The following is a 25,602-nucleotide window of genomic DNA, read 5'->3' as shown; positions in this document are numbered from 1 at the left end:
ATAGGGTGCTTTTCTTAAGGGGACATTCAGAGGTGCCCGTTCCTGCTGGGCTGTTTGCCTGTGGCTGAACAGAAATGTTCCCCGCTGTTAGCCGGGGTGAGGGGCTAGCCACGTGGTGGGGGGAGGCAAAATGCGACTTTGGAATGAAAGCACATGTGCTGTGTATGTAATGTTAACAGCAAGATTTACCGTGAAAGAGTATAGCCATTGTTCTAGAAAATGTCTTTTTAAATACAACTGTCTTTTTTTCTCCACCAGCTGCATGTGTTTCAAGAATCACAGGATCTTCTCCTTCCCAGAGGCTAGTGAAGATTAGAAGGCAAAAAAAACGCACTCGTGATGAAATGTTATCTGAGCTCCTGCTCTCCTCCCACACTGACAGAGCACAGACGAATGCGTGGAGGCAGACAATGTCAGAGTGCAGAAAAGCACAAAATGACTGGGAGGAGAGGTGGCGGGCTGAAGAGAAGGTTGAAGCTGAAAGGTGGCGGCAGCGTGATGAGAGGAGGCAGGATTCAATGCTGAGGCTGCTAGAGGATCAAACCAATATGCTCCAGCATATGGTTGAGCTGCAGGAAAGGCAGCAGGAGCACAGCCCTTGTGTACAGCCCTTGTGTAACCAACCGCCCTCCTCCCCAAGTACCATAGCATCCTCACCCAGACGTCTAAGAACGCGGTGGGGGGGCCTCCGGCCACTCCACCCCAGAGGATTGCCCAAGCAACAGAAGGCTGGCATGCAATAAGTTTTAAAGTTTTAAACTTTTAAAGTGCTGTGTGGCCTTGTCCTTCCCTCCTCCACCGCCCCTCCTGGGCTACCTTGGTAGTTATCCCCCTATTTGTGTGATGAATGAATAAAGAATGCATGAATGTGAAGCAACAATGACTTTATTGCCTCTGACAGCGGTGATCGAAGGGAGGAGGGGAGGGTGGTTAGCTTACAGGGAAGTAGAGTGAACCAAGGGGCGGGGGGTTTCATCAAGGAGATACAAATAGAACTTTCACACCGTAGCTTGTCCAGTCATGAAACTGGTTTTCAAAGCTTCTCTGATGCACACTGCACCCTCCTGTGCTCTTCTAACTGCCCTGGTGTCTGGCTGTGCGAAACCAGCAGCCAGGCGATTTGCCTCAACCTCCCACCCCGACATAAATGTCTCCCCCTTACTCTCTCAGATATTATGGAGCGCACAGCAAGCAGTAATAACAGTGGGAATATTGGTTTCGCTGAGGTCTAACTGAGTCAGTAAACTGCATCAGCGTGCTTTTAAACTTCCAAATGCACATTCTGCCACCATTCTGCACTTGCTCAGCCTGTAGTTGAACAGCTCCTGACTACTGTCCAGGCTGCCTGTGTATGGCTTTGTGAGCCATGGCATTAAGGGGTAGGCTGGGTCCCCAAGGATAACTATAGGCATTTCAACATTCCCAACGGTTATTTTCTGGTCTGGGAATAAAGTCCCTTCCTGCAGCTTTTGAAACAGACCAGAGTTCCTGAAGATGCGAGCGTCATGTACCTTTCCCGGCCATCCCACGTTGATGTTGGTGAAACGTCCTTTGTGATGCACCAGAGCTTGCAGCAATATTGAAAAGTACCCCTTGTGGTTTATGTACTCACCGGCTTGGTGCCCCGGTGCCAAGATAGGGACATGGGTTCCGTCTATGGCCCCACCACAGTTAGGGAATCCCATTGCAGCAAAGCCATCCACTATGACCTGCACATTTCCCAGGGTCACTACCCTTGATATCAGCAGATCTTTGATTGCTTTGGCTACTTGCATCACAGTAGATTTGCCCACTCCAAATTGATTCCCGACTGACCGGTAGCTGTTCGGCATTACAAGCTTCCACAGGGCTATTGCCACTCGCTTTTCAACTGTGAGGGCTGCTCTCATCTTGGTATTCTTGCGCCTCAGGGCAGGGGAAAGCATGTCACAAAGTTCCATGAAAGTGCCCTTACGCATGCAAAAGTTTCGCAACCACTGGGAATCGTCCCAGACCCGCAACACTATGCGGTCCCACCAGTCTGTGCTTGTTTCCCAAGCCTAGAATCGGCATTCCACCGCATGAACCTGCCCCGTTTGCATCATGATGCCCACACTGCCAGGGCTTGTGCTTTGAGAGAAGTCTGTTTCCATGTCCTCATCACTCACGTTACCGCGCTGACATCACCTACTTGCCCGGTATCGCTTTGCCAGGTTCTTGTCTGCATATACTGCTGGATAATGCGCGTGGTGTTTAATGTGCTCCTAATTGCCAAAGTGATCTGAGCGGGCTCCATGCTTGCCGTGGTATGGCATCTGCACAGAAAAAAGGCACGGAACGATTGTTTGCCATTGCCCTGACGGAGGGAGGGGCGACTGATGACATGGCTTACTGGGAATTAAAATCAACAAAGGGGGTGGCTTTGCGAGAAACTGAATGGCCCCCTCAAGGATAGAACTCAAAACTGGGTTTAGCAGGCTGTTGATTTCACAGAGGGAGGAGAAAATGAATACAAAACAAATCTGGTTTATTTCTTGTTTTGAGCTACTTCATCTATTTTTATACATCTTGCTGGCAGCAGACTGTGCAGTACGACCACTAGCCATCATCATCTCCTGGGTGCTCGGCAGAAGATGGTGCAGTATGACGACTAGCCATCATCTTCTGCTAGCTGGAGGTTAAAAGACAGTGCACTGCCGGTAGGACTCAATCGCCACGAGACGAAACAAGGGAACTGACCTGGCTGAGTCACTCCCATGTTTGCCCAGGCGCCCGATTAAAAGAGCACCCAGGACTACGTCAATGACGGCTACCAGTCATACTGCACTGTCTGCTGCCAAAAGGCAATAAATTGCTGCTGTGTAGCAGTGCAGTACCATATCTGCCAGCACCCAGGAGACATACGGTGACAGCTGAGCAGGCTCCATGTTTGCTGTGGTATGGCTTCTGCACAGGTAACTCAAGAAAAAAGGCGCAAAATGATTGTCTGCCCTTGCTTTCACAGAGGGAGGGAGGGAGGGAACAGGGGCCTGATGATATGTACCCAGAACCACCCGTGACAATGTTTTAGCCCATCAGGCACTGGGATTTCTACCCAGAATTCAAATGGGCGATGGAGACTGCGGGAACTGTGGGATAGCCACCCACAGTGCAACGCTTCGGAAGTTGATGGTTGCCTCGGTACTGTGGACACACTCCGCTGACTACATGCACTTAGAGCATTTGTGTGGGGACACACGCAATCAACTGTATAAAAATGCTTTCTACAAAACCGACTTCTATAAATTCGACCTAATTTTGTAGTGTAGACATACCCAGAGAAGTGAACCTCACCCTGTATGCAAAAACAAAAGGAGTACTTGTGGCACCTTAGAGATTTAACAAATTTATTTGAAGCTTTTGTGAGCTACAGCCATAAGTACTCCTTTTCTTTTTGCGAATACAGACTAACACGGCTGCTACTCTGAACCCTGTATGTGTTCATGTACATCTGCAGACCAACAAAAAGTATAGTCTGGCTATGCAATCCTTTTGTAAATGAAATAAGATTGTGAGTTTCTTGGGTTTCTGGGAAAATATTCAGCTTTAATAAAAAAAACAATGACCCAGACACAGCTCACTTCTACCTCCCCCCAAATGGGTCTCTTAAAGAGATATCTCCCTATTAGGCACCTGGGTTACACGGGCTTTTCAGAAAGACCAAATTAATCAACTAACTGGATAAGTGGTATATTTTTTTCATAAAGTAATATGGAAAAGTAAAATTAAAAAGTCAATTTTTAATGCAAGAAAGGTGCTTAGCATAAAAAGTACTACATAAATAAGTTAGGATGCTAGTTTCAAAGCTGAAAGATAAACTGGGAAATAATTGCAGGATTGTTTCATGTTGGTTTTAATGTTCAAAATGTAGCATCGTTTATTACTGCACAAGCAAATAAAGCTACATTTAACAAAGAGCAAGTCTGAAGCTCTTCCACTAGTGAGAAGAGTAAATACATGTAAAGATGATGGAGTTTAATGTGTTGTGTGGCAATGTGGAATAGTAAGGTCCAATAGTGACTAAACCAAATTGAGGAAAAATAACAAATTTTGCAGAGCTCTTTGAGAGACTATACAATGAAGAAAGACAAGCAATGTTAATTTCCATGAGAAGAAATATAATTCTAGGTGTTGAAGTATAATGACTCAAATACCTTTCCCCTTGTCTGGGTGAAGGGAAGAGGCAGGTCCTGCACAATTGTGTACAGGTATTACATGCCCTAGCCACGAAAGGGTGATAACTGTGAGGGGTTCCACCCAGTGACCTCTGCTGGGGTAGTAGTGATAGTGCTCCTGTTTTCCCTCAGTAGCTGGTTTTAGAGTTAATACCCCTTGAAGCTGACTAGATGGGTCTGAGCGCTCAGGCTCTGGCCAATCAGCACTCTTGTTCCAGGCTGGCTGCAGACTCAGGCATATGCCCTGGCAATAGTTACACTCTATGTTTCATCGGCTTGTCATCAGGGTAGAACTAAACTTTATTTTTAAATCGGGAGTGCTTGGGTTGTGGCTTCCATCGTCTTTGGCTGCAGGAGGATTGCGGGGACGAATACAATTGGCCAGAAGTGCCACCGACTCCAGCTAAAATGTCATTATTACAGAGCGGGAAGTGACTTGCTCCGGGTCTTTGCACCCTAGCGGCCAAAATGGGATTAGAACGGTGTCCCGGGGCTCCCAGCCCAGCTGAGCAGCGGCCTGCGCTGCAAGGGGCGCAGCCCACTGTCAATAGCTGCACTCTCCTGAGCCCATTGGTCACAGCGGGCCGGGCAAGCAGGCCCCGTCCCCACTGCCCGTCTACGCATCGCAATGACGTCATGAGGGCGAAGGCGCTTGCGCCCCATCGGGTTCGAAGAGTCCCTTCCCTGCACCGGAAGTTTCCGTGCCCGATCAGCTCCTCCCGCTGGTTGTGAGCGCGTGGAATCCTCCCGCGTGTCTCGTTCCCTCCGGAAGCGTTTCCGGGTTCAGATGGTTCCGCTCCTCTCTCTGCCCCTCGCTGCGTCGGACGCGCCCGGATCCCGGAAGTGGCCTCTCCTGCCCGCTCCGGCTGACGCTGGCCGTGAGGATGGCGGAGGCGCCCCCGGAGCTGGGCGACAGGGAGATCCGGGACAAGCTCGGCCTGTGGGACCGCAGGCCCCGGCCCACGGCGCCTCTCACCGACCGACAGACGGACTCGGTGCTGGAGCTCAAAGCGGCGGCCGAGAACCCGCCCGTCCCGGCCGAGGTGAGCGGGGAGGGGCCGGGGCGGGAGACCGTGGCGGCGGAGGCGGTTGGGGGGCGCCTGGCGGACGCTGGAGCCTCCCCGTTCCTCTAACGGGAGCAACTGCCACGTAGCCAGGCGGCGGCGGGCTGGGCGGGGCGGGGTGTGTGGGGGGGAATCATGGGCTGGGCTGGCCGGAGGCTGCCACCCAGGGCCCGCCGGGGGGCGGGGCGTGTCGGGCCACCTCCTGCTGCTGCTGCCGCCCAGGTCGTGCCCTTGGTCCTGGTGGGGCTCTGAGCCGCATCGATGCCGTGCGGAGCTGCCCGCGGTGAGGGGGACCCGGGTCTGGCAGACGGGGACCTCGCTGGTGGTGCAGGAGGGGGCCCGCAGGGCGGTGGTGCGGCAGCTCGCAGTGCTGTCCTGGAGATGGAATGAGCGAAGTCTTGAGGAGTTATGTGGTTAAGAAGGCCTCTCTGGCATCTTCCCGAAGAGTGAGCTCCAGTACCTGCCCTGTTCTCCATGCAAACAACTACATTTCAACTATTCTAGCGTACTGCTCTGGTTTCACCTGGATTCACTATTCGCTTCCTGTTGCAGGGGGCCGTTCCACCCCAGAGATGGCTCCATTGCAGTAACTGTAGAATCATAGGGACCTCGATAGGTCGTCTAGTCCAGTCTCTTGCAGTGAGGCAGGACTTACTGTTATCTTCTAGGAATGGCCAAACCGCGGCTCGCAGTTTTACAATTAAAGTGTGGCTCATGGAGCCCCCCACATCCCATCATTCTCCTCCTACCAGACGCGGGGAAGGAGGGAAGCTCCGGGCTTCTGCAGTGCGGAGGAGTGGTGGGGCTAGGGGCTTCTGCCCCATGGGAGATGCCTGCTGGGGCTTGGGACTTCAGCCCTACTCTTGCTGAAGTCCTGAGCATTGACACACGTGCCTGACACTCAAACTTCTGAAGATTATCATATGCGACTCAGAGGATCTGTAAGTTTGGCTACCCCTGAATCTAGGCCATCCCTGAAAGGTGTTTGACTAACCTGTTCTTAAAATTCTTTAGTGATGGACATTCCATAATCTTCTAGCTAATTTGTTCCACTGCTTAACTACCCTTACAGTTAGAGGTTTTCCTCATGAAAAACCTAAATCGCCCTTGCCGCAATTTAAGCCCATTACTGCTTGTCCTTTCTCAGTGGATAAGGAGAACAGTTTATCACCATCCTCTTTTTTTCTGTTCTTGAAGATTATGTTCCTCCTCAGTATTCTTTTCTCCTGACTAAACACACCCAATGTTTTCAATATAATAATCCAGACAGATACAAATTTTGTGTATGGCTTTCATCTTGTAAAGGACTTTAGGATGCTTTGTTGCCACATAATTTAAAATCAGCACTGAAAGGGAGAATATTCATTAAAATACAACTACGTAAACCCAACCTTCCATAATGTCACAAAATGTTAAATGCTAATAAAACATAAGTTGATTCTGCTCTTGTGTGATGTCTCATGAGTTGGGACCTGTAGCAGTATGGCATACTTGAGTTATGAATGCATTATTTAGACAGCAGATGTGCTGGGGTAGAGCCTATCAGTTAAAAAATGAAGTAATTCTATTTTTTACCATCATAAAAGTTTATGCCCTATTGATTTTTAACAAGAAGCAATGCAATTAAGTTATTTTAACCAGAAGTTAGTCAATAACACATTAGGGTAGTATTGGTTTTCGTTTTACTAGCTCTGCACAATATCACTCTTGTTTGTCTTAGCTGCAAATTGTAATACTGCCTGTTGCATATAATTGTTTTAAGCTGTTAAGGTTACTTTGATGAATAGTGTTGTTAGCATTCCGAATACATATTTCTGCTAAGAAGACAGGCCGGTCTGTATCTTGTCAATAACTGTTGTTAGTATAGGTTAATTTATTCAACACCCTGAGCATATTTAATTTCCTTGTTTGAAAATCTGAGTCTCACAATCAGTTTTCTCATATGTTTGCTAGCAGGAACAACATACATAGCAGCAGATATGTGCTGGTGGAGTTTACTTAATACATTTAAGATGGGCAGTTTGGGTATACATGAAGTAGCTAGAAAGTGTAAAACATGTTGTTATGGTCTTCAAAATTTCCCTTTGAATGAGAAAATATTTTATAGTTGAATAGAATTATAGTACCTGTTACAAATCCTAGTTTTTTTAAATGCTATTGAATGGACAGATCTATGAAGAAAAAAGGGAACAAAAATGTTGTTGTTCAGAAATACTAGGTGAGTTAATTGAAGTATTTCCATCTAGCTCCATTCTGTTGTAGCTGAATTTTACAACAAATTCTTATTTATGAATGACCAACTTACCTATTTCTTATATTGTATTTAATTGAAATGCAATAAGCTGTCAGCAGACCAATAGTCCAGATGTTTATAGAAGGGTTACTCATTCTTGGACAGCACAGTGATCGAAAGGGTTCGTGCACATGATAATACTTAGCACTTTTATAATGCTGTTCTATCATAGATCTAAATTTGTCTTACAAAAGAAGGTGGGAAAACTGAGAAGCAGAGAAGTTATGGGCTTGATTTTCACAGATGCTGAGCACTCTTAGCTCCCATTGAAATAAATTGGAATTGTGGGTCTTCAACGTATCTGAAAATTGGACTCTAGCTGACTTGCCTGAGGTCACGCAGCTAGTCAGATTAGAAGCCAGGTCCCTTAGCTCTCAGTCATGTGTGCTATCCACTAGCCTTTCACTTCTGGAAATCTACGTTAAAATTCCACCTCAAGTCACCAGCTTCCCCATCCTTAGACCCGGTTTGTCCATATTACAAAACTACCAGTTTGTTTAGCAGGCATGGCAAACCCTGCCCAAGCAAGGATCAGGATTAAATGGTGGCAGACTTGCACCCCAACGAGACCCCACTACAAAGGTCAGGTTTGTGTTGGATCAGAAAACAACCTGAACCTGTTTGGTTGGGTTGTCCCTGTTCACCTTGTCTTGTTGGGGGGTCCTTATCCGCTGTAGGCGCTGCTCCTGCCTGTCAGCCACCGCAACCTCTTTGCACTGTATATGCTGAGGTGTGTTTGTGTCAATGGGTCGCAGAGTCTTTCACTCCACAGTGCCGCAGCGGGTGGCAACCAGCAGGAACGGGCCGTACAGCTGCCACTGTGACAACCCGAGAGGTAGGAGGTGGCTGGAGATGGATTCTGGGCACCGGTTATGTGGATCCCCCACCAGGCTGAGCCCCAAGCAGTGGTGTGCTAACACAGGGTCGGAGGGGGAGTGTTGCGGTCAGGTCTGAAAATGACTCAACCCTCTTGGGCTCGGGGCAGGTCAGGCTTTAAAATTAGTCCTGCTAATAGTAGCTAGATAATAGGCATGTTGAATGTCAAAATTAAGGTGCGTTAACAAAGCTGTCTGAGGAATCTGGCATTATCAGCCTCTACTTTTATGACTACTAAAACTGCGTCTTGCAAAAACAAACAAAAAACAACCAACCTGCTAACAAAAATCAAAAAGATATGAAGTTCTGTTGAATTCATTAGTTATCAGACTTTTAAAACCTAGACGAGACCTGGTTAATATTTTCAGACATGACTTTTATTGCCACAGATAACTTGTTCTGTGTAGAAAAGTAATACTTTTTTTTTAATTGTGTACAGTGCTCTTTTGTTATGTTCTTGGTTGTTGTGAGTAAGCTTTAATTGTGCAAATGGTGGGCTGTAGCCCACGAAAGCTTATGCTCAGATAAGTTTGTTAGTCTCTAAGGTGCCACAAGTACTCCTGTTCTTTTTGCAGATTCAGACTAACATGGCTGCTACTCTGAAAGAAGAGGATGTTATGTTAGAATAGTTAGGGAGAACATCCTCGTTAGCTGTAAAATTTTTTTCAAGGATAAGATACAGCATCTAATTCCAAGGCAGTCTCCAGTCTAAAAATACTTACATTAAATTGTCCCAAATTACTTTGATTTTTTTATGTTCAGTAAAATATATTTAATAAGCTGAAATTCTGAAATATAGGAATTATCTTCTAAAGAAACCTTCCTGTATAATCATCTGGAGTATCTATTTGGAAGTATTATTTAAAACATTTTGAAATTATTGGAATTTCAGGTTGTGACAGTATTGGGCTTGGAATTTCCTTTGGTCATATGGCAGAAAAATCTAATGAAAGTTTGTTTAGCTTGTATGCCAGTCAAATGGTTTTTGTGCTGTGTAGATACTGTAAACCTTTGCTATTTTGGCTTGCCCTTGGAAATATGAATCATCATGGGCTTGTCTCCACTACGGGTGGGATCGATGCTGCGGCGATCAATCCACCGGGGGTCGATTTAGTGGGTCGAGTGAAGACCTGCTAAATTAACTGCCCATCACTTTCCCATTGACTCCAGTACTCCACTGGAACGAGAAGAGTAAGGGGAATAGACAGGAGAGTTTCCGCGGTAAGTAGATCTAAGCTACTTCAACTTGAGTTACGCTACTAACGTAACTCAAATTGCGTAGCTTAGATCTACTTTTCCCCATAGTGTAGTCCTGCCCCATGTCTTCTGATATTAAGTCCACAAACATTAATTTGTCTTGCTGTTTAGCTAGCTAAACTGGAGATTTGTAACGCTTTTCAATAATATAGATCATATCCAAGAGGGCTGTATTAATTCATTTTCAGTTAATCTTGTTTAGTAGAAAGTATTAATTTATTTTTTTTTGTCCTGGGATAATTAAGTGAATATTTTAAATATTTCTGAATATTGATACTCTGGTGTTTAAATGTATTATTGAAATAGTTTATAAAATGTCCATGCTGATTATTCCTTCAAAATTAAACAAACGGGAACTTAAGAAATAAGTTTGGTGTGATTGAGATGTTGTTTACACTATTGCATATTAATTTAAAATTAAGCGTTAATTTTTAAAAAGTAATTTAACTAAAATGATGGGATTTTTATGTACAGCTTCCAATTGAAGATTTATGCAGTTTAACATCACAGTCACTAAGTGTCGCGCTGGCTGCAGCAATACCTGAATCAACAGAGGATATCGTCTTGAAAGGATTCACCACTTTGGGAATGGAAGATGAAAGAATTGAAACTGCACAGCAGGTAAATCACACCAAATTAATTGCTTTACAATCCTAGAGGCATCATTTCAGTGCTAAAATTCTTCCCAGTGGATTTGTGAAGCTTTAGTGTGCCTTTCTTATGTTTTTATAAAATTCTTTTGTTAGCATTTAAGAGACATGCAAAAAAATTGAAGAAAACAAAACTTTAACATCTTGGTTGTTCAATAGTAGATGTTTTCCTGTATTGAGAGGCTAAAGCATCAACAAAGGACAGTGGTGCTGCCCGCAGAATGTTGCATTTCAATCCCATAATGTTTGCAGTGAGATAGACAGTGCTAATGTTGTGCTCCTAGAAACTCAAGGAGATCGCATTCTACCTTTTTCCTTTAGTTAGGTGGTAGAATTGTGCTTTGCTAGGTTCTGGACTGTCTGAATCATTGTTGAGTACTTAAGGGTTTTTTTCCTTTAATAATGAAAGATGCTTATGTTGTGGTGCAATTCATCATCTATATCCTGTTGATTGCTCTAGAACTCCAGATATGACGGTTTCTCTAATTGGTTCCTTCTAATGTCTAGGTTGTTGACAATCTAAAAATCTTTGTTCTAGTTCTTCTCATGGTTTGCTCAGCTGCAGGCCCAGATGGATCAAGATGAAGGTGCTAAGTACAGGTATGATCCTTCTTCCATTTGTTGAATTTTATCACTGTATATTTTTAGTCTCTGCCCCCACCAACAGCTTCTAAACTAGAAGTGAAATTTTGCTTTTATGTATATATCAATTCCCCCTTAGACATATTACAGCATATGATATGTAGGATTTTATCCTGTCCACTAATATATATGCATCTAATTTTTCAGCATCCTATGGCACTTTTCCCAGTTATGTTTAATTTGTATCTGTTTTCACCTGACTGACTTTCTTTCTTCAGTCTGGGAAGGACTACTTTCAACTGACTTTAGCTGTTTATCAACTATTCATAAAGAGTTGTGTCTGAAACACTTCTGAGTGACTAATTATCTTAGATATTTCTACTGTGGCTAGTGCCACAATGTTGAGTTGCCACATCCAAAATTAAGAGCATGCATTAAATTTTACTGTAAAATAACCTGCTCTTTTCCCTATCGCTTGGTTTTTACGATCTGCTTGTTCTCTGGCCTTTATTGTGGGAAGAGTTTTGTGTTGTATCCGGAAAATGGTAAGGCTTGGGATTATTCTGAGCCCATACTTGTGAACCTGTTGCAAAGTAGGAGAGTTGCATCCCTGTTCTCTCTATTATGATGTGTTTCTGATGCATGGCAGTAGTGTTTGTAGATCACAGATGGAAAAGTGGTCTATTATGTGGCTATGCTTTATCTGTTTTAGTTGGAGGAGTCTAGAGAAGAGTGTTAATTAGTTCTGTGCCCTTACTATTCTGGGGATTACACAAGTCTGAGAAGAGTTTATGATTTTACATACTGTTGTATATGTGCTAAAATAGAGCACAGTAGTTGAGGCCCAAGAGTCATTAGTTTTGAAGTTCCTTTTTGATTTAAATTGGACACTTAACATTGTTTTAATTTATGCTTAATAGTGTTTGAAAATTGATGTCTTATCAGTTTTAAAACAGAATCTGTGACCCATGAGCCTAAATATCAGGTCAGTTTGTGATTTAAGATTTTATTATACATTGTTTTTTGTTCTATGCATTTACTTCCTGCAAGTGATCTACTCTTTTCTAGAGAGGTTTATGTATCCTCAGGAAAATGGAGTAAATCATGCTATGTATTGGTTATATTTTTAAATATAAAAAGAAAAGCATTATCCTTTTTCATTGTGGTTCTCTTTTCTAGACAGATGAGGGATTATTTGTCTGGATTTCAGGAGCAATGTGATGCTATATTGAATGACGTGAACAGTGCTCTTCAACATTTGGAGTCTTTGCAGAAACAGTATCTCTTTGTGTCCACCAAGACAGGAACACTGCATGAAGCCTGTGAGCAGCTTTTGAAAGAGCAGGTAATTTGTGATACGGTAGTTACGGAAGCTTTTTAAATGGAAAGGTACCAAAAAATAAAGTCCTCAGTTTACAGAACAGGCATCTTGTGGGCAGTAATGGCAGTGCATGATTTACTCCTGAGGGAATTCTGTGCCAAAAAAAATAAAAGTTCTGCACACAATATTTTAAAATTCTGCAAATTGCATTTGTCAAGAAATAAACGTGGAGGCTCCAGCATAGCAGTGGGGAGCACAGCCCAGTGGCGGTGGGAGATCACCCTGCAGCCCCTCCTAACCCTGGGACACAGACTCGGCGGTGAGGCTGCACCCAACCCTGACACAGCATAAGGGTCAGACCTGCCCCAGAAACACACACGGGCTCTGCCTCTCCATGCCAGGTATGCCAGGTGTGGGCAGGCAGGCTCAGCCCAGCAGGATCCAAGTGTGGAGGGTCTTAGTGAGGGTGGATCCAGATGTCTGGTGAGAGGGTTCTGTGTGGGGCAATCTGGGTTCAGGTGGCTCTGTGTGTGTGTGTGGGGAAGGGTCTGGGTGTGGGGGCATCTGGATGTACAGGGTCTTGTTGGGGCAGTTCTGGGTGCAGGGGCAATGGGACTCTGCAGAGGGGTCCAGTTGAAGGTGGTTAGAGCTCAGCGGAGAGGAGTCTGGGAGTGGGGGATGGGGCTCGGCGGGGGGGAGGATGAGTGTGGGGGGCTTTTTGGGGAGGTCCTTGGTTCAGAGGAAGAAGCAGAACGGGAGCAGAGTTCTCTAGTCTCTTCACTGTGGTCCCTGGGAGTTGAAGAGGAGAGTTCCTAGTGAAAACACTTTTCTGAAATTAGAAAGGTCATGTTGGAATTGAGTAAACCATTCACCAGAAAGTCATATATTTTAATGTGGAAATATTTTCTTCAGTAGCCACCTAATTAGAGGAACATCCTAAGACTTTTTCCATTCCTCTTTTTTGGACTGTTTTACCTGTGAAAAATTTGGGTTAAGGTTTGTCATTTATACAGGTTTATTTAGCAGCTGTCTCTGCCTACCATTTCCCAGCTGGGGGCTGCCTTTTATTTTTTGCACCCCTTTAGTAAAGGATTTTTAAAAGGTCTCTTAAGCTGTTCACACTTATTCATAAACCCACAAGTCCTTCGGGTTTCAAGTTAGTTGTCTGCAGACTGATGAAATTACTGTTTGAACATTTGTGGGAATGGTGCTTAAACTTTCTCTGTTTGAAAACAGAAAACTAAATGAGTTGTAGGCTGTTGTAGCCTGTCTTACACCATGTTCCACTCAGACAAAATGGTCATGAAGCATTAACCAAAATTGTCAAAGGTTGTTATAGCTAAACTGATACTACTCTGAAAAGTGATGCCACATAAACAGCATTATGAGTGGTTCCATGTTTGTTTGCTATCCAGCTGACCTCAAGAGCAAGTGCTCAGTATACGAGTAAACATATTTAATATTTAGAGAGACAAGGTCAGGTAATATCTTTTATTGGACCAACATCTGTTGGAGAACAGCCTGTGTCATCAGCAGAAGTTGGTCCTGTCAAGGTTCTTCCCCACTCTGAACTCTAGGGTACAGATGTGGGGACATGCATGAAAACCCCCTAAACTTATTTTTACCAGCTTAGGTTAAAACTTCCCCAAGGTACGAACTATTTTACCTTTTGCCCTTGGACTTTATCGCTGCCACCACCAAATGTCTAACAGATATATATATATAACCGGGAAAGAGCCCGCTTGGAAACGTCTTTCCCCCCCAAAATCCTCCCAAACCCTACACCCCCTTTTCTGGGGAAGGTTTGATAAAAATCCTCACCAATTTACATAGGTGACCACAGACCCAAACCCTTGGATCTTAAGAACAATGAAAAAGCAATCAGGTTCTTAAAAGAAGAATTTTAATAGAAGAAAAAGTAAAAGAATCTCCTCTGTAAAATCAGGATGGTAAATAACTTACAGGGTAATTAGATTCAAAACATAGAGAATCCCTCTAGGCAAAACCTTAAGTTACAAAAAGACACAAAAACAGGAATATACATTCCATCAGCACAGTTTATTTTCTCAGCCATTTAAAGGAATCAGAATCTAACGCATATCTAGCTAGATTACTTACTAAGTTCTAAGACTCCATTCCTGTTCTGTCCCCGGCAAAAGCATCACCCAGACCGAGAAAGAGGCTTTGTTTTTTCTCCCCTCCAGCTTTGAAAGTATCTTGTCTCTTCATTGGTCATTTTGGTCAGGTGCCAGCGAGGTTATCCTAGCTTCTTAACCCTTTACAGGTGGAAGGGTTTTTCCTCTGGCCAGGAGGGATTTTAAAGGTGTTTACTCTTCCCTTTATATTTATGACAGGTCCAATGGAAGATATTACTTCACCTGCCAACATGGCTACACCACTGCTGCAACAACACTGCATACAATTTTTTTTTGTCAGCACTGCAAATTCAGTCTGAGATGTTAGTCTAACTGCTTCCTTTTCTTATCCCACATCACCACCAATAATACGGTTCTGCAGAGCAAAATATGCTCTCAATAAGCACCATCCATGCATTGTTCAAATTTATGCCCTCAGTGACTCTTGTGTAAACACCCCATTGCATTTAGTGGCTTTGCACATGTGCAACTGCTTGGAAATCAGTAAACAATTCTGATATTGAAAGAAGGAAGATTATATAAAAGTAAATGATATTCTCCAAATCTTCTGCTTCTGCAGATCTATAATGACTTTTTCTGAGTTCTTTTTTGGATGCTTTTGAGGGATAAAGGAACTGAAGATAGGAATGTTTGCATGGTATATTTTTAAAGAATGCTGGGATCCTGAAGTGCTTCAGAATAGCATATAATAGCTTTACTACTTGAAAAGATTCTATGGCTCCTTCAGAATACTGCAAGACCCCTAGGTTGTGTGTCTGTAAAGACAATACACTTGAGAACAGCATTTAGTGGTAACGTTTCTTTAATTCAGAGTTTAGAACATGACAGGATTTCTGCTTTCTGCATATTTTTTTTGTGGTCTGTTATGTAGCTAGCAAAATCTGATCTAATTTTTTTAACATGTCTTATTTGAAACCTAAATAGTTTAAGTTACTTACAGTCTTTTATTTGCTCTGTTTGAACAGTCAGAACTTGTTGACCTGGCTGAAAATATCCAACAGAAACTCTCTTATTTTAATGAACTAGAAAATATTAACACAGTAAGTGTTGTTTTATTTCTTATAATCTTAGAAAGTCAAGTAGGCTATATTAATCATCTCAGTTTTGTGACCAAAATTAGTTATTTCTGATGTTTTCTTAATTTCTTCTGATTGATGTATTTTGGTTTTTAAAGAAATTAAATTCCCCAACGTTGTCTGTGAACAGTGAAGGATTTATACCTATGCTGGCTAAGCTTGATGATTGTATTACATATATTTCATCACATGTAAGTAACTTAACATTTTGTATTTTTTGATTAAATCTTAGCACTTTAGAGATACATATTCTAATTACTTTGGATTTTTAAAAATGTGTTTATTTTTACAGTGGGGAAAAAAGGCAAGGAAGACACTTTCTGCTCCTTAAAATGTATCTTATCTGCAGACATTTAGTCCACTTATGCTTAAGTTTATAAACCTGCTACAGTTAGCTTGCATTGGATACTTTTTACGTATTACTTGTTCTTTTAAAAGTATTTTTTGTACGTCTACCATTACTGCCACATTTAAAATGCTTTTCTTTGTTCTTTGCAGCCTAATTTTAAAGATTATCCCGTGTATTTGGTTAAGTTTAAACAATGTCTTTCTAAAGCTATGCACCTTATGAAAACATACACTGTGAACACACTACAGAACCTCACAAGCCAGTTGATAAAAAGGGTAAGTTGGGTAAGCAGGTACTGACTTGATTAGTCTGATGTATTTGTAGTAACCCTAGACCAGGGGTTCTCAAACTGGGGGTCGTGACTCCTCAGGGGGTGACAAGGTTATTACTTGGGGGATTGAGAGCTGTCAGCCTCCACCCCAAACCCCACTTCGCCTCCAGTATTTATAATAGTGTTAAATATAAAAAAAAGTGTGTTTAACTTATAAAGGGGTCGCACTCATAGGCTGGCTGTGTGAAAGGGGTCACGAATACAAAAGGTTGAGAACCACTGCCCTAGACAGAACCAAAAATACCTGCAACTTCTTTTAATATTAATTTGACTGATGCTAATATTACACTGTTGTATTAGACAAGCATTTTTTGGTGATATGACCCATTTAAATACTTTCTTTTGATTAGTTTGTAGAGCACATTAGTTTACGCTGCTCTGGGACAGCTGCAGAGCTGCAATGACAGGCGCAAGTAATCCAAGCGACATCTTGAAAATAGGCTATAAAGATGAATTTTTAAAAGGAACAAAGGGGAGTTAGGTGACCAGCTTCTATTGACTTTCAATGGGAGTTGAACACCTAACTACCTTTTGTGCCCATGTAAATCTCCCCTAAAAAGCTTGCAGAGACGATAAAATCTGAGTAGGAAAATTACATATTTGACTATATAACTTTGGCTGAAATCTGGTGAGAATAAATAATTCCTGTGAGGGTTTTGTAACGTGATTCAGAAGATTTGGGGGTGGGAGAAATGAGCCCATATCCCTTCTCAGAACGTGAATGTGTGCACACTAACATATTGCCATTCAGACTTCTGGTACACTGTATACATTTACAGAGGTAACTTACTGTGTCTCCATTGCTTTTATTTTACATGCTTTTCTTTTTCATTTCCTTCTGTTGTCTTCCTTTCAGTGTCTCCATTTTCTTTCACTTTCTCTCTTTGGCTGCATTGCTCTGTCTCCCTTTCCACCCATTTTTTCCAGTTTCTCCCTTTCTCGTCTCCTCATCCCGAGAATCTCTCTTGTTCCCCTCTTCCTCAGTCTCACTGCTTTTCTAATCTATCTCTTCAGCCTCTCCCTCCTATATCCCCTGCAAACTAAGGAACTGTCTACAATGCAACCCCCTACCCCCCGCCCCCCCCCCAAAAAAACCAAACAACAACAAAAAACCAAAACAAAACAAAAATAAAACAGACTCAGGCAGTGAGTCTCACAGCCCAGGTCAGCTGAGTTGGGCTTGTGCTATGGGGCTAAAAACAGCAGTGTAGACGCTTGGGTTGGAGCCTGGGCTTTGAAACCCAACGGGAGGCATGGGTCTCAGCCTGCCCTCAGGCTGGAACCTAGGCTCTGAGACCAACTCCCCTTGTTGGGTTTCAGAGCCCGGGCTCCAGCCTGAGCCTGAATGCCGACACTGTTGTTTTTAGCTCAAGTGTAACGTGAGCTCAGTGAGCCTGAGTTGGTTTACCTGGGTTCTGAGACTCACTACTGTGGGCCTTTTTTTTTTTTTTTTCCCAGCATAGACGTCCCCTAAGGATACATCTACACCACAGTACAACACCCATGGCTGGCTTGTGTCAGCTGTGGGGCTGTAAAATTGCAGTGTGGGTGTTCAGGTGTGCACTGGTGCCCAGGCTCTGGGACCCTGCGAGGCTAAGGATTTAGCTAGATTAAAAGAGGGATTGGACAGTTTTATATGAATAACAAGAATGTCCAGAGTTATACTAGGTAATGCTAACAAAAAGGGTACTGAAAGAGAGACAAAACTTCATGTTTCAGGGTTTAAGCCAATCTCTAGCTATGGGGGATTATGAATATGACCTTCGTGGAGGAGGAAAGGGAAGATTACCCCATATCCTTCTACAATGAGGTTTTTTTGCACTTTCCTCTGAAGCATCTAGTGTTGGCTTCTGAGATAGGTTAGTAGATTAGATGGACCACAGGTCCGATCCAGTAAGGCAGTTGATGTGTTTCTGTGGAAAGAAATTCATTTGGGGCTAGCCTGCTATTTGCAGTCTCTTCTGCTTTCCCTCTGAAGGTCTTCTCTCTGCCTCCTAATGGGACAGGGAACCAGTGTGGTGGTCTCTATTTGTGGGAGCGCAGCCAGACTGCTTCAGGGGATGGGTAAAGAAAAGTTAGAGGTGGGGATACTTTTTGCCCTCTTCATGTCACAGGCTGAATGCTACTACTTCTCCCCCTGACCTCTGTGGGAAGTGCCCTGGGAGCAGGAGAGGGAAGTGAGCTGGTGGCTAAATTATCCAGAAGGTATTCAAATGTGCAAGGTTCTTTTTTCTGCTCTCCATTCTGGTCTACTACTAGAGCAGGTAAAAGCTCTTGCTTTGCACTGAGCTGAGGCATGGAGGGCAAGGCAAATGCCTGAGACTCTGGCAGCCCAGTTCAGGCTTGGGTGGGAGTGGGTTGAATTTTAACTCAACCTCTCAGTTCCAGGATAGAAGTTAGGTTTCCATTTATCAGTAGTCACCATTTCTGGTTAATCAGTGGAACAGCATTGGCAGGTTTCAGAGGAAATGGCATTGTGACTGGTTTTTAGTGGAGAAGAAGGGAGAGAAGTAAAAATGAAAGTGTGCAATAAATATTCTAACCCTTGCTGCTCTGGTCTTGAATATTGTTCTCCCAACTGGGTTTATCTGAGTTTTAAGAGAGTGCCAGCCTTTGGCACACTGAATAGAAAAGCATAAAAAGGTCATAAAAGTGCAAACATTTCACAAAACAGTTCCTCAAAAGCTTAAATGTCTCAACCAGTTAATACTATGAGCTAAATACAGACGAATCTTATTTATCAATTTGTTCTTTCTCTCTTCAGGATCCTTCATCTATGCCAAATTCTGACAATGCCTTCACACTATTTTATGTAAAATTCAGAGCTGCTGCTCCCAAAGTTAGAGTAAGTAGCTTGGTAATCAATAGCTGATAGTGAAGCCATAAAACGAGTTTTAAATTCATTGTTAATGCTAATATGTGGACTGCAGTTTATTTCTGTTTTAAGGATAGTGTTCAGATCTACCTTCCTATGTTAGAAAATGGTGAATGATGCATTTCTTACTTACTAGATGATGAACATTAATTTTTTACTCATTATTTTTGTCAAGCTGTGTTTTGGATGGAAATTAGAATTAAATTAAAAATACACGAACAGCATTTTAAAATAGTTTGTTATTAGTTAAATAAAATCACCTTTAAATGTTCTGATACTTTTTTCTTGTGTAAGTATCAAAGAATGTTTTGCATTTAAAACTGAATTATTAAGCAAGGGAAATATCTGTAGCTAGTGAATTAATCTGATGGTTTCTGATCACCACATCTTTCAAAGACTTTAGAATTAGTGGATCTCAACCACTCACCTCATTTTTGATAGATTGGGAGAGGGAAACAAGCTTTCCTGTTTTTGTTTTTCCAATTCTTAATTTTTCTCAACTTTGAACAAACTAAATATTGAAACGAATGAGTTGAATAAACTACAATGAAGAAAATATTCTCTTCGTCTGCAGAGGAGCGTACTGCTGTGTCAAAAGGTGGTTTAGCACTTCAACAAACTCTTGTTCCAAGTGCTTAGCCAGTGCCTTCCACCAGTTCAGTGGTTTCTTTCTTTAAAACTTCAGCAACAAGCATACTGCTTTAATATTTTTTATTTAATTGATTTTAATAGGTTATAGTGCTCTTAAGCCTTAATGTAGGTTGCCATAATTTCAAACGTAATTTTAAATAGGTGTATTTTTAAAAAGAAAAATGTTTAAATTTAAGAGTGATTTATTAAAAAATAATTTTTATTCACCCTTAATGTGCGTGGAGTTCATGGGGTTTTTTTTGTTTTTTTGTTCTTTCAATATAGACTCTTATTGAGCAAATAGAGCAAAGATCTGAGAAGATGCCAGAGTGAGTATAATGTAATACATTTATTTTCAAGTGTTTGAAATTCTGGAAGCTTAGAATATTTTACCTCAGTTAAAAATATTGAGTTAAATAAATACTGCTTTTTGGAAAAAACCCCCTGCCCCCTCCAAAACTAATAACTTTGCTTTGTTTTGAACTATGTAGCAGAAAAGTTAGAATACTGGCAATGGTGACCTGAAAATCTAAATCCCTTGTACACAATTGTTAGGTTTTTTTGTTTTTGTTTTTGGCTAGGTACCAGCAACTTCTGAATGAAATCCATCAATGTTACCTTGCTCAGCGGGAACACTTGCTAGGCCCTAGTATTACTAATACTGTAACGGAATTAACCAGTCAGAACAACAGAGATCATTGTGCTCTGGTAAGAATCTTAGTCGTGGGGTTTTTTTGTATGTTTTCAGATTTCTTTAGCAAAACTCAAATTCCTTTCTAGATCCAACCAGCCTTGGATAAAATGACAGATTTCCAGAAATTTTATTAGTGTGAAATTTTGTCCAGTTTTTAGTAAAGTTCATGGGTTTTTTCCCCTTGTAAAATCTGTGCTGTTCCTCACAAAGTGACACTGACAAAAAGTGATTCTCTTTTAAAGTTTGCCCAGTGCATGCAAAAACAAAAAGTTTCCCAAGGAGCTTTCACTTGTTTGGCAAAATCTGTGCTAGAGATGTAGTACCTCCTTTTCAACATAGTGTAATTTTGAACAGATGAGAGAGTAAACTCCAAATTAGTCTTATCTGTAGCAGCAAAAATCACTAACATCCCTTTCAATGTAAATGCAAGAAAAATACAATTTGTTAATTAAGTATTTGTGTTTATGAAATGCAGGTACGAAGTGGCTGTGCCTTTATGGTCCATGTGTGCCAGGATGAACACCAGCTTTACAATGAGTTTTTCACAAAACCAACACCAAAATTGGAGTAGGTAGTACATACTGTTCTTGTTTTTTTGCATACCATGTTTAATGTAGTGTTACACAATAAGTATCATCAGAGGTTAGATTAGGCAGTGTTGAGGTGGTTTGCGTAGACTAATACTTTTTCCTGATGGTTCCTGTTTTGTGCTCCAGAATCAAAGCTTTAATTTAATTGTTTTTAAATCTCTAGCCCTTATGATTCTGAAGATAGTCTTAAACTCCTGAACCTAGTGTGAACTGATGTGCGTGGTTTGAAAGACTTCCTTTCTGGAAGTCATTATTCTACTTTATTTCAGGTTCTTATACTGTGCCTATCATTGTAGTGTCTGTGCACCTGGGCATAAACTGTCTCTGGTTCCTCTCATTGGGAAGTTAACACTGATATATAACAATAATTATTTAAATGTCAGAATTAACTAATTCAGTGATAATCAAAGCACATGTGAAAGAGGGACACTGATATTATGAAAATCTACACGGTCTGCTTTGACTGACATCATTTTAGTGTCACATTGTGGGTGGGTGGAGCTTGAGGAAAATACTTCCACTCATTTTTCCAGTCGGCCCCTTGAAGCCAAAAGCTAGAGGGGAGAAGCAAAGGGCATCAGAGCCTTATTAAAAGGAAGCCAAACTCCGAAATGCCAACAGGGCATCTGAGTCTCACTTGGGGTACTATACCCAAGGAGCCCTTTGAAGCCTAATTGGGGAACCATGCTCCAGTGAGGAGGAGCCCAGGGATATCTAATCCCCATCAAGGAGGAGCCAAATTATGAAGCCCAGCAGAGCACAAATGATTGTAATTTTGAACATCTGCTGAGTAATGCCCAATTTTCACATCTTGACTGGACAGAGCCAGGAAGCCAGTACACCTGCCTCATTTGCTCGTCAGTTCAACCCCTGGCATCATTGGGAATATGCAAATATTGACTATTCAGATTAGGGTCACTACCATTAAGATGCTTATTCTTTTCTTAACCCTAAAAGTGACCCTATTTCCCAACAAAGATGCTGATTCTCTGAGAGTCACTCATTTTGGTGCCTGAATATGGATCTATGAACCTTCCTTTAGGCACCCAGGCTTGACATTTTTGCCCTGAATTCTTGCTGCTGCTGTTTTTTTGTGTGTGTGTGGTGTTGGGCTGTTGAAATTTGCCCCCTTTTCTCAGTTTCTGCTCTTACTTTACCTTGGCAAGCAGCCCTGATTATGCTGTGTTATATTTTGAGAGCTCTTACAGGATGCCCATACCAAAATATGTACATTTTAAAAATTTATATTTTCATCAGCTATTCACAAAAAGAAAAGGAGGACTTGTGGCACCTTAGAGACTAACAGATTTATTTGAGCATAAGCTTTCGTGAGCTACAGCTCACTTCATTGGGTGCTCAAATAAATTTGTTAGTCTCTAAGGTGCCACGAGTCCTCCTTTTCTTTTTGCGAATACAGACTAACACGGCTGCTACTCTGAAATCAGCTATTCAGTTACTTGGGCATAGTTCAAGATGCCTACTACAATTGTCAGTAATTCCGCCTTAAAAAACATGGTTTATCTAGTTTAGAAGGACTTTCCTATTGGAGTAAACTTTCAAATATATGAAAGTGTAAATACTTTAAATCCTCTGATTGAATTCTTTAATTTATTTTCTGTTAATTAGCAGACATGATTTAAATGTTCAGATTTTCATAAGCACATTACTGGGACTTCATTGAAATCTAGGAGAAGCTCATCTGAGAGAGTGAGACAGCTCTTGTTAAAATACAAATCTTCTATGATAGGAGAGGGAGCACTGAAAAATGACAGTGTAAACTTATTTTAGCATGAATATTAGTATTTCCTTGTTTGCTACAATGTAATACTCTGTAAGTAGGGCTTAATTATAGAACTGTGCTCTCAATAGCTACGCATCAGTTCTAAGGAGAAGGGGTGCCAGACTTGTAAATTGGGTCTGAGATTATCTATTTTCAGTGTAGATTTTATATAATTCAGTTATGAATGGTAACTTCAGTTGGATTAAAATTGGGATACATTATGCTGTAAACAGTTTGCTGGTGCTGGCATACAGGAACTAGTCCTTTCTGTAACATGATCTTAGTTAGTATTTTGGTATCCTGGAAATGTTTTTTTATAATATCATACATTTTATCTTTCTTCTAGTGAACTTTTGGAGAAATTGTGTCTCTCGTTATATGATGTCTTCAGGCCATTGATCATCCATGTTATTCACTTAGAAACTTTGTCTGAACTCTGTGGAATTCTCAAAAATGAGATGCTTGAAGATCATGTACAGAACAATGGTAATACATAGGTGGAAAATGAGTGATTGTGGTGTTAATCAGTGTTAGAAACTCCTAAACTTCATAGGAAACCGGATGTAGATGTTTCTTATGTGCTAAACGTGTCAGAGGTGACACATGGTTATTTTAGATGAACTTTGTCCTTTTTTTGTTACATTATGGTAAAAAAAAATTTTTTAAAAACATTTCTGTATTGAAATGAGTATACAAGGGGTATTCTAGAGATTCTTGCTACATTTTGATTTTACTAACAGGCCTTGATCCTACAAATGCTTATGCATGTGTATAACTTTACTCTCACAACTAATCATGTTGATGTCAGTGGAATTGCTCAGATCAATGAATTTGTGCTCTTGGGGTACAGGACTAGTGCCATGTAGTGTGCAATGAAGAGAATAGTGTATGTTATACTTTACATCTAGTCAGGGATTCCAATTTTTTTTTAAAAGTCTTATTATTCATGTGGGAACCAGGGTTGGCAATTTCCTGGGGGGAAAAACTGGATTAGGACACGGTGCTGGTAAATTCCACTTAAACTCTGTTTAAACTGGGAAAAATAATTGCATCAGTGTCCAGCATGTTCAGCAAGCATAGAATGAATCTTTTCAACTTTGGATACATCCATTCAAACCTGAGGAATAGGCTCAGTCTATCCCCAGCATCAAAGTTGGTCTTCTGCTGTAGGCTGCTGCAAGGTCAGATGGACCAGGACTGGTAGTCTGCAACTCTGCATGCTTATGATTGCTTAATGCTTCAAGCCTAGAACTCTGCATTGTTGTTGTTTTCATATAATGGAATGTTTTTGAGTTTTGTGTATGTAATATTGAAAACTGAAATGAGTCATAACATGTATAGCTTCCTTGAGATGATACTGAGCCCAAAATGTGTACAGACATTCTGATGTTCAGTATTATAATTTTATATGTATTAGTATTATACCCACTGCAGTTTTACTTTTTATTTGTATAATCCTAAATTAAGCTATGAATCCTGTTGTCTTACGTAACTAAAATAAAGTGTAATGTGTGAAATAATAAAACAGTTTTTAAAATAGAAAATGCCTTAAATTGGGGTGGTAAAAATCATGATTGTACCTGGTAAAAACCACCTCTGGTAAATATCATGCCATTCCTGTTAGGAACTAGTTCTTCATTTGTGGCTTACTGTGAAACTTATGAAATCTAGTCATATGCCTTTAGATTTCCATTCCCTTGTAGTATATAATTGCATATGGAATAAATATGCAGAAATTTCTGCTCATCTGAGTGGCTATCCATCTCTGGGATTGTGAAGATAGTTAATTTACTTTCCTAAGAACAGAATTGTGACCCTGATCCCTCACACTATCAAAAACAAAACACAGAAACACAATAACTTTGCAGTGTAGTCTCTGGGCTAACTTTTACTTACTGGTTTTACCATTTAAACATAGATCCGATATTTTGATTTAAGCTTCTTCTACTTGGATCGTTAAGTACATACAAATGTCTAATTGGGGTAGGTAGGCCAGATTGCATGTAGCTCTTTGTCCTGCAGTATGACACTTCAGTCCACATGGTAATACTGTACTGTGTATATGACAAAACTACTCTAGGGCATATTCTTAGTATAAAGGCAAAAACTTCATTTTGACATATATTTTTAGCATTTCCCAAAAAATCAGCATACTTAAACTGTAATATGGTATGTTATGTTCTGTTGTATTCTCAGTTTGCGTGTGGGGAAATCTTAGGCAGAGAGAGAGCTGAAGTGACTGGCCCCACGCCACATAGCAAGTCAGTGACAGAGCTGTAGTTAAGAGCGCAAGAGTTCATGGCTTGTTACACACCATTCATTGTGCAGCTCTTCAAATGTTATTTGTGCCTGGCTTTCTTTGCAGCACGTATATTAATTTGTGACAAAGTATGAAACTCAAAAATTCTTTTTAAACATTATTTTCTAGATGTAATTACTGAGCAATTGTATTGGTGTTCTTTTGTCAGCAGAACAACTGGGTGCATTTGCTGCTGGTGTCCAGCAGATGTTAGAGGATGTACAAGAACGCCTTGTATACAGGACATTTATCTACATTCAGACAGACATCATAGGTTACAAGCCTGCTCCTGGGGATCTTGCATATCCAGATAAATTGGAAATGATGGAGGTATGGTATCAGTTTGCTTTATTTGCTTTCCTAGTTTATACATCATATGCAATTATATAGTGAAGAGCATGGCAAACAGGATTGTTCTATTTATATGTGTATTTAAAAGCATTGACACCATCAGGGTGGCATCCGTTGATTAATCTTTGGCCCTGAAATCAGATAACTTGATAAAAGATATATTATACTAAGTCAATCTGGACACAATTTTCACCACGGCGTTAGTGTGCATTGTGGTGCTTCTAACTTTCTCCTC

At 41.4% G+C, this 25,602-nt stretch overlaps 2 protein-coding genes across 5 annotated transcripts in view; both read left to right on the top strand.

Annotated features, from left to right (window-relative positions):
• Positions 1–866, top strand: part of SLC25A30 (solute carrier family 25 member 30) — a 29,013-nt gene extending 28,147 nt beyond the window's left edge. The window contains exon 11 of one of the 3 annotated variants that reach the window (XR_012640558.1): positions 259–842. Coding sequence is in view for 1 of the 3 variants with exons in the window: in XM_074961090.1 (XP_074817191.1) it covers positions 259–743 (485 nt within the window). In the remaining 2 variants the exon portion in view is untranslated. Of the gene's footprint in view, positions 1–258 lie in introns of all 3 variants that reach the window. The other 2 variants (XR_012640559.1, XM_074961090.1) reach the window with 2 other exon arrangements.
• A 4,111-nt stretch (positions 867–4,977) lies between these two features.
• COG3 (component of oligomeric golgi complex 3) overlaps positions 4,978–25,602 on the top strand; it is a 48,683-nt gene continuing 28,058 nt past the window's right edge. Inside the window, exons 1-13 of one of the 2 annotated variants that reach the window (XM_074961077.1) lie at positions 4,978–5,236; positions 10,158–10,304; positions 10,872–10,933; positions 12,095–12,260; positions 15,358–15,432; positions 15,567–15,659; positions 15,967–16,092; positions 18,913–18,993; positions 19,939–19,982; positions 20,235–20,361; positions 20,823–20,914; positions 23,064–23,203; positions 25,189–25,346. In XM_074961077.1, the coding sequence (XP_074817178.1) occupies positions 5,078–5,236; positions 10,158–10,304; positions 10,872–10,933; positions 12,095–12,260; positions 15,358–15,432; positions 15,567–15,659; positions 15,967–16,092; positions 18,913–18,993; positions 19,939–19,982; positions 20,235–20,361; positions 20,823–20,914; positions 23,064–23,203; positions 25,189–25,346 (1,470 nt within the window). In that variant the 5' untranslated portion in view covers positions 4,978–5,077. Of the gene's footprint in view, positions 5,237–10,157; positions 10,305–10,871; positions 10,934–12,094; positions 12,261–15,357; positions 15,433–15,566; positions 15,660–15,966; positions 16,093–18,912; positions 18,994–19,938; positions 19,983–20,234; positions 20,362–20,822; positions 20,915–23,063; positions 23,204–25,185; positions 25,347–25,602 lie in introns of both variants that reach the window. The other variant, XM_074961068.1, reaches the window with a different exon arrangement.

This window comes from Natator depressus, chromosome 1, assembly GCF_965152275.1.
Source record: "Natator depressus isolate rNatDep1 chromosome 1, rNatDep2.hap1, whole genome shotgun sequence".
In the NCBI taxonomy this organism is placed as follows: Eukaryota; Metazoa; Chordata; order Testudines; family Cheloniidae; genus Natator; species Natator depressus.
This window is presented reverse-complemented; position numbering and strand designations above follow the sequence as displayed.